We start from the raw sequence: 8904 nt of genomic DNA on the forward strand, positions 1-8904 counted from the left end.
CAAACAAATCTCTTAATGAACATAAACCTAAAATTGAGAAAAGGGTATATTGTATTGAATCTTGAAACCAGGTTTGACGAAAACAGTTTGCCTTTCTGGTTTCTGACTGTGTGGGTGACTAAAAGCAGGGGACAGGAAATGTGCATACGCTGCACAATAATATTATCGGTGTGTGTGTGTGTGTGTGTGTGTGTGTGTGTGTGTGTGTGTGTGTGTGTATGTGTGTGTGTGTGTATGTGTGTGTGTGTGTGTGTGTGTGTGTGTGTGTGTGTGTGTGGGGGGGGGGGGGGGGGGGGGGGTTGAGGGTCTGAGCCGATGACAGCATTCACTATCAAAGGTCTTGTGTGATGATGTGTCATGATGATGAGGTGGTCTATATGGCCCAGATGTGAACACTCTGGTCTGCTCCTGCAGAGACAATCTGAGTGCTGCAAGGACTCAAGGCCAAGTGCAGGACTCGATGTGAATGACCTGAAAAACAACAACCAGGTCAGATAACATGGTCACTGTGATGTTCTCCTCCTTCCTTTCTCCTTCAACCATGTCGCTGAATTGACCGGTATGAGATGTCAGAGCGCAACCTGTGTATTTATGCAGGTAGGCGGCATGCTATATTGGCTGAAGTGCATGCATGCAAATGTTCAGTGTGACATGCCTACCGTATGAGTAGCTAAGGCTGAGAGCCCTTTCCAGAGGGCTCCAAGGGTGGTCATACAACTCCGGTTATAATCACGTACATTTCAGTTGACTTGACTGACCTGCTAGCTGGTAGGTGGGGCTGACGGAGGGGGAGTCCCAGGCCCAGCAGATGAGGTGGTGATGGGGGAGACCGTGACCTGTGATCAGTGCTCGCTGCTTCTCCACCCACCGCAGGGAACAGATCTGCAGTTGATGGAGTCATTACACAAGTCAGGGATGTGGCCCTGGGTTCGTTAAGGAGTCATTACAAACAAACCCTACGCCTTAATTAGTGCAAAATCTATCCAATCAATATTCATACACAGAGAAACAAGTTCATTGTAAATCCACGTAAACCAAAAGCACCTGTGAGTTTGTGGAGACAGAGTCTATGCAAGACCCAGAGTGTGTATCCCAAACTCTCAGCTCTCCATCTCTCCAGCCCCCTCCTGTGGCGATCAGCTGTCTCTGCCATGGGCACCATCCCATCGCCTACACACACGCACACGCACACACACACACACACACACACACACACACACACACACACACACACACACACACACACAATGAATACACGAGCATGCACAAGATCGTGAGCACTGAGCAGGTTGGCCTGGTAACAGCAATGTGAATGTAGTTGAATATATCCTGAAAAAAACAAAACTGGCCAAGAGTGTCTTTTTACATTTTGACTTTTGGCCCCACCCCTTCATTATGTAGGGGGAAAAAAGAGACATGCCAGAGATCAGCTTTTAGCATCAAGTGCCACCGTGAAAACACACACTGACCTTAACAGCGCTGGGTTGTCTCATTGTGCTGACGGGCTGACGTGACCCTGTGACGTCACTGTCCCATATACTGAGCAGGCCGTCTGTGGAGCCGCTGGCCAGGTGGGCATCTCCCGGCGACCACTCCAGGCTGCACACGCCCCCCTGCTGAGCGGACACGCCTACCAGAGGGGTGGGAGCCCGCGGGTCATGGTGATGGATCTGTCCCAGGACAGAGCCGCTGTCACATTGGGGAGCACAGTGATGATGTCATTCTGTAGCATAGACACGGTACATGAGAGATACTTTGTAGTAGTAGTAGTAGTAATTGTGCTGCTAATACACAGAGATTCTATTTGCTACGATAATAGAGTGATAAAGATTCTGATGACGTGGTTCAGTCAGCGGCCGCCATTGCCCAAAACCAGTCTTTTTTCCCTGCTTTGTTGAAGTGTTATGAGAATAATGCTGGGCAAGATATTGGAGAGAAGAATGCCTTCAACTCAGACATCCCACTTTATCATTTCTTTATTACTTTCATCTTCTGCATCGTATATTTTTCATAACATTTTCAAACAGAGCATTGAAACCTTTTTTAGATTAGTTATCTTCCTGACAAAGTCAAGATACTTTATCTCTCTCTCAATGACAGACAGACAGACAAACAGACAGACAGACAGACAGACAGACAGACAGACAGACACACACACACACACACACACACACACACACACACACACACACACACACACACACACACACACACACACACACCTGCTGAGAATGTCTTGTTTCCAGGAAAGGGCTCCCACCACAGACAGATGTGACGGTACACACCTCACATTGCTGCAATGTTCCACATCCCACAACTGAAGAGTCAAACGGAGAAACAACATAAACCACAAACCGTCGTCCCGCAAGCTGTCACACTTCTATTCATGGGCCACAAATAGCCCTGCTGTGTATTTCCTTTGCAACTTAAACATGCAACCTTTATCCTCCTCCATTTCAGTTCCAAAGAGTTTACCTGTATCTCCCCTCGCCTGGTCCCAACACTGAGCGCCCTGCCATCTCTGCTCCAGCAAAGAGAGGAGATGGCCTGCCTCTGCCGGCACGTCGGGGCCAGAGCAGGAGGACTCGGGTGCAAATGTCCCACCAGAGAGCGAGTTTCTGAATTCCAAAGGTAAACAGAAGAGCCCAGAGCTAATGCTATGATGCCATTACAACTGCAGTCTAGAAGATTAGTGTCTGGAAAGGAAGAGATGGAAAAGGAGAAGGACTCCAGTGGCTACTGTCCCAAACATACTGTACATGCTAGCAGGGGGAGTTCAGTGGCTACTGTCACAAACATACATGCTAGCAGCCACGTATTGCTGATTGGTCTAAACTACCACACTAATGTCATCTTATTAAATGAAATTTTCATTCAAGGAAAACTGGCGTAATTTTATTGTTGTCCTATCTCCATCAATGTCCATGAAAAGTCTAAATCCACTGATGGAGGTTTGCCCTACTGCAATACATATAATAACAAGATGTCCATCAGTGGGCTTAGACTTTTCACATGCAATAATGGTGATAGGCAAACAATATAATGACACCAGCTTTATCCTTTAATCTAGCTGAATGCTTGACCTGGACTTCTGAACATCTGAATATACTGGAGGTCATACCTCTGTGAAGTCATTTCATGAGTCTTTCATGACACTTGTGATCCACATAACACAAATATTGGTCCAGAAGTTTCAGTTCACGGGGGTTTTGGAGACTGTGAGCCAGTGTGCTCATCTCATTATGACTATAGTATCTCATGGTGTAATCATGACATGGAACCAACCCTTAATCAGTACATACAGACTACTTGCAAGGACCCAACCTCTTTCATTTACTGGGTGTCTAAAGAATCTTCTGTCACACGGTGTTCTGTTACACTGTGAACATTTGCAAAGAAGATGGCACACCCACCCACCAACCCACACACACACACACACACACACACACACACGCACGCACGCACGCACGCATGCATGCATGAGTGTGTTTTTTCAATTTTGCCTCAAAATCAGCTGAGTGCCGAAAACGGTATACTGTGTATATTACTGGATGGTTCACTGTGCAAAAACACACATAGCAACAGTATAGTGAAGCACTACAGGTCAAAGGTCATGTGACATGCTGTGATGACATAATAGACTTGTATCTTCTCTTACAGTAGTCGTTGAGCAGCGAGGGAGCAGCCAGCTTCATCACTGCCTTGTCCTGCGGACTCATGGAAGCTTTGCTCAGAACAGCAAATGGCCGCAGGTCACTGCTTACTTTATCATCAGAGCCTGCAATACAGCAAGATTGTGAACACAATTGCTGTTTTAACTTCTACTTTGATATACTGATATCTTTTGTATATGACTTCCCTCATTTGAGCTGGGTTGTAACCGTTGTAACATATGAGGGGACTCGTATACAAAGTAAAAGTTGAAACAATAATTTATAAACTAAAACTAAGGGAAAATAACTAGACAACGCAAACTACATTAAACAAACGATTGAACAGAACAAAAGGTACATCGGTGAGGACGGAGAGAGACTGAATGGTCTGAAGGTCTTCTTAGGTGAGTGCACTGGGCCCACAACACTCAGGGCCAGGAGAGTGGGAGGGTCTTCACACTTTTAGATGTTTTATTACAGAAAGTGCATGAAACCCATGAGCAAAATAGTCATACATTCTGTCATTGTGTTACTTATGGTTGGAATTCTAGTGACAATAAGCTAGTGATAATAAATGATTACCCTTTTTGCTGGGGACCCCCTGGAACCCCTCAAGGACCCCACTTTGAGAACCACCTCTTACATGACCATATAATTTCTTTGGCATTTTGTGAGGATTTTAAAAGTGCTACTTGTATCATTTTACCGTCAATTAATCACTGTGATATTCATTGTGTGTGTGTGTGTGTGTGTGTGTGTGTGTGTGTGTGTGTGTGTGTGTGTGTGTGTGTGTGTGTGTGTGTGTGTGTGTGTGTGTGTGTGTGTGCGTGCGTGCGTGCGTGCGTGTGTGTGTATGTGTGTGTGTGTGTGTGTGTGTGCGTGCATGCGCGTACGTGCTTGTAAGCATTTAGTGTAAATTAAAAATAGACCATCCATACTGTACCGGCTCTTTGTGCATTTCCATATCCTTGTACTGCAGCTGTCCACAGCCAGTCCTGCAACACAACTGATACTCGTCAGGTCAAATCTTTTATTTACACAAAACACAGACCTCTATTATTGTGTTCATATTAACATGTTATCATTAGCAATGCCTGCCTCACCTGAAGTGACCTCACAGAGAGGAAACCACAGATCACAAATGAAGGTCAAACATCTTAGCCATCTCACTGACAGTTTTGACAGTTATTACTGATTGCAGTGTGGAGGTGACAAGGAATAAGGGATGCCTCTTGGTCGGGAGCTCCACAAACTCCTGGAGGTTTTTCATGCCTCTGCATATCATTTGTTAACTTTTGCTGTCTTCTGTGTGTAGTCTACTACACAGAAACATCAGTGACAAACTTACAAGTTCATTTAAATCAGCAGAAGAGCTTTCCAAACCTGTTCTGGGGCATTCCCAGCTTCAGGCTTGCCCCTGGCAGGGACGACCGGTGTGACAGAGCCACTGAGGAACCCGCCTCCAGCCGGCAACACTGTCTCTGATGATGACAGATGATATCCAAGTTGTTAATGTCTGGACCCCTATCATTAATAGATGGTAAATTGATTGATAGTTAATTAAACTTTAGTTAAGAGTTATTTAACTAATAATACATAAAATTATAATTAATGATGTTTACACAGCATTTATTAACCAGTATTATTCATTTTATGATGCACAGTCATTGGTTGCTGCACTTGCTGGTGACAAATTGTACTATTGTAAGTAACTTTGGACAAAAGCGCCTGCTAAATGACTTGTGTGACGGGATAACCAGGCCTCCTCACACAGAGAGGGTGAGAGGGTGGTGTGTGTGTGTGTGTGTGTGTGTGTGTGTGTGTGTGTGTGTGTGTGTACCTTGGAGGCTTCCCTCGGTGAAATGCTGTGCTGATGATGTGCATTTTGGTGAGTCCCTTGGTGGCGAATCCAACGCCAACCTCTTACAGACCGAGTCAAACCCATATGTCGATGAGTCAAACTCAAAGCCGGATAGACACTGCCGCCCAGTGGCCAGAGGAGTGCTCGCAACAGGAACCTCACTGATGCTGCTCCTCTGCTCAATCCGTCTCCTGAAGTGTTTGTACGATGTGTGATGCGCGTCGTCGATTATGTGTCTCTGGAAGATAAGGAAACAATGGAAAGTAAAATGAATTGTATAACTTTGCAGTGCAACAATTTTGAAATCACAATCACATAATTGAGTCATCCATCAGATAATCTCCATGCCAAGCAATCAAAGGTAAAGACTGAAACTTCCGGTCAAAACTAAAAAAATAATAAGAAAGTGTTGCAATTTATGGGGACCCTGAGTCAACAGCTGGTCAAATGGGGATCCATAGTTTGTGTCAGGGTCCTTGACGTGAAAAGGCGTGTAAAAAAACAACAACACAAACAAACAACACACGAAGTCGGCTGATTCCACTAAATGACATGCTTTTACTTTGAAGACGAATGTCCTTCCTTCCGGTATCTCCCTGGTTATCTCTCTAACTAGCTTGACGCAGCCAGCACTTTCCTCCGGTCCGCCCAAGACAAGAGACAAGAGACAAGAAACCAGAAACCCATCCCAGGTTCGTTCTTCCCCCTCCAACATGGAGGCCTTAGGGGGCTACCCTACCAAGTCCTCCAACCCCAAAGCCAAAAAGTTAACGGTTCTTTTAAGCATGACAGTTTGTGTGGGGTGCTTGTTCCTCCTGCAGACCCAGCTGCTCAAGCCGAGAAAATCCAAAGACTTTTACTCTTTCGAGGTCAGAGACGCAAAGGGGAGAACTGTTTTCTTGGAGCGGTACCGAGGAAAAGTAAGTCCACATCAGCAGTTTGTGCGTGGGGGTGATCTGACGTAGATCGACTGAGTTAACCAGAGTGGTGCTTAAAAGCGGGGTCCATTGCCTATTTGTTATGTTTTTTAGCTGTCTTATAACAGGTTTACTCTGTTGTTCTTCTACACTCACAGGCGTCTTTGGTTGTAAACGTGGCGAGTTACAGCGAGCAGACAGAGGTCAACTACCTCTCGTTGCAGGAGCTTCATCGGGAGCTGGGGACTTCTCACTTCAACGTCCTCGCCTTTCCCTGTGGCCAGTTTGGGGACACCGAGACGGGGACCAGCCGAGACATCGAGGCATTCGCCAAGTCCACCTACGCCACCACCTTCCCTTTCTTCAGCAAGATCAAAATAATGGGCTCTGAAGCTGACCCTGCCTTCAAATTCCTCACAGGCAGGTTTACAAGCTGCCAGTTGCTTTTACACTGGAAGAAGCTCAACTGGGGCTTACCCCATCTGTTAGGCTATTTGGTCATTTTAGCTCAAAGTAGCAACACAATTCCGTGAAAACAGTAGCCTACCATGATGTAATAAAATAACATCTGGTTACCATAAACAAAATAACTGAAAAAGTACCACAAGGAGGATAGGTAACAGGCAACTATGTTTCTAACCCCCCAAAATATACTATTTTAAATAAAGTGCAAATTTATAATGCCCGTGCATCGACAGCTGTTTGTCATAAACTATAGTCTCTGGACTGGACCCAAATGCAAACTGTAACCCAGGCTCAGACCGCTGTCTGCCAGAGAAAACAGTCTGGACCTAAAGCAAACAATACAATCTTAGATCCTCAGAAAGACATAACTTAAGGTCTCTTGTATGTCAATTTTGATCTAAAAACAAGGTAATCATAAATGGAGTTGTGGCACGCGCCGCATCCCCGGGTATGGACTAGTTAATATTTAAGTTAACTTGTGTGGTCATAAAATGTGTGTTTATTAGGCTATTTTGCAACGACTGAGCTAAGCAGAAGTGAAGACAGAACTATCTGTTCTATAAGATGATTTATGATAAGAAGTCTAGATGTTCATCATTAGACTGGCTACATTTACGCTGAGCATCATGAATCTGTGACAACCTCCATGTTTTGTTTTGTTTTCAGATTCTGTGCAGAAAATCCCGAAGTGGAACTTCTGGAAGTTTCTGGTGAATCAGGAGGGGAAGGTGATCCGCTTCTGGCGAGCCGATGAGCCCATAGAGAGCGTGCGGCAAGAGGCCACGGCGCTGGTGCGCGAGATCATCCTGAAGAAAAGGGCGGAGCTCTGATGGGTAGAGACTGGACACATCTCTGTCTCTGCTTTGATAGCGAGGGACAAGTGTTGGACTGTGGACTGTTACAGTGAGTGAAGTCTCGCTCTCAGCAACATCCAGGATAAAAATCACTAGTTTCAGACCAGGAGGTGATGAAATAACATGCCAGATTAGTCTGTGTGTGTGTGTGTGTGTGTGTGTGTGTGTGTGTGTGTGTGTGTGTGTGTGTGTGTGTGTGTGTGTGTGTGTGTGTGTGTGTGTGCGCGTGCGTGTGTCTGTGTGTATAAGGATCATTGTGTGGGGCCATAATGACCGTCCTCATGAACATTCACATCACATGACCACTGGTGCAACTGAAGGATTGTTTAGCCATTGAACACCACTCGTTTGGCCCTAACCTGTACGTCTTACCACCTCTAACTGTTTCCATTGAACTGTGTCCTTTGCTTCTGACACTTGGGCAAGGTGAGGTGAAGCACAACACTTCAGCCCATTTGCCTCAGTAATAAAACTTTGGAATATGAATTGCATCCCCGTCATGAGCTTAAAGTCTTTGGATCAAAGAGTTCCTAATCAGAGAAGTGTTCACATGTCACTTTGTTAACTGATTATTGGTGAATATAAAGTGTCAATGTTTCCTCTCAGAATATCACATAGTGGGAAGTCAGATGCCTTGACATGGACGTATGTGTTGCTGCTGATCTTAGAACAGCGAGCTAACACTGTACTGCCTCATCATGACAGGATTACAATGCAGGGTTGCAAAATAGTCACCTTTAGGTGACAGTCACCTATTTGATCCCAAAATAGTGAATGATTTTGAGTGGTTTTGCATCTGCCCTGATATCTGTCACCTTTTTCACACTCTGTGAGTTTGCATCCCTGACAATGAATAATGCAACGCAAAATGCTCAAATTCTTTATAGTTGATTGTGTTATATTACATTATAGTTTATTATAATATTGTGATTTCAGTTTCTTTGGAATGGCTCAACTCTAAATCCAAACAATTCATGATAAGAAAACTCATGAATGGTTTCGATAAAATGCGTTTATTTTTATATATTTTTTCAAATCAAATCTATAACCCTCTGTTTTTAATTGATTGTATTAAGTGATGTTAAGTTGTATGGTTCCCCAGAGTTGCTTGTGTGGATTAACCTGGACAGCTAGAGGGCAGCAGCAGGTAAGCT

The 8904-nt window shown here is 44.8% G+C and overlaps 2 protein-coding genes across 2 annotated transcripts; one reads left to right on the forward strand and one right to left on the reverse strand.

Annotated features, from left to right (window-relative positions):
* Positions 1–348: 348 nt before the first annotated feature.
* Positions 349–6229, reverse strand: LOC310784294 (cell division cycle protein 20 homolog B-like; the record flags this gene model as incomplete). The annotated part of the gene is made up of 11 exons (XM_083645310.1): positions 349–471; positions 759–882; positions 1045–1170; positions 1470–1689; positions 2223–2317; positions 2476–2696; positions 3659–3778; positions 4597–4648; positions 5037–5134; positions 5494–5752; positions 6128–6229. 11 exons carry the CDS (start codon positions 6227–6229, stop codon positions 374–376), a joined length of 1515 nt encoding a protein of 504 aa, XP_083501436.1. The 3' UTR covers positions 349–373.
* On the forward strand, positions 6222–8136 carry gpx8 (glutathione peroxidase 8 (putative)). Its single transcript, XM_083644766.1, has 3 exons — positions 6222–6434; positions 6590–6851; positions 7563–8136. The coding sequence occupies exons 1-3, from the start codon at positions 6228–6230 to the stop codon at positions 7724–7726; spliced, it is 633 nt and encodes a 210-aa protein (XP_083500892.1). The 5' UTR covers positions 6222–6227; the 3' UTR covers positions 7727–8136.
* Positions 8137–8904: the final 768 nt, after the last annotated feature.

The sequence above is a fragment of the Poromitra crassiceps genome (assembly GCF_964638095.1).
Source record: "Poromitra crassiceps genome assembly, chromosome: 10".
NCBI classification, from domain to species: domain Eukaryota; kingdom Metazoa; phylum Chordata; class Actinopteri; order Beryciformes; family Melamphaidae; genus Poromitra; species Poromitra crassiceps.

Bases quoted from the DNA above. Each gene is read 5' to 3' on its own strand.
- gpx8 (XM_083644766.1), top strand. From the start codon at position 6,228: ATGGAGGCCTTAGGGGGCTACCCTACCAAGTCCTCCAACCCCAAAGCC. The intron at 6,435-6,589 runs GTAAGTCCACAT...CTACACTCACAG, and splicing joins TGGAGCGGTACCGAGGAAAA to GCGTCTTTGGTTGTAAACGT. The intron at 6,852-7,562 runs GCAGGTTTACAA...TTTTGTTTTCAG, and splicing joins TGCCTTCAAATTCCTCACAG to ATTCTGTGCAGAAAATCCCG.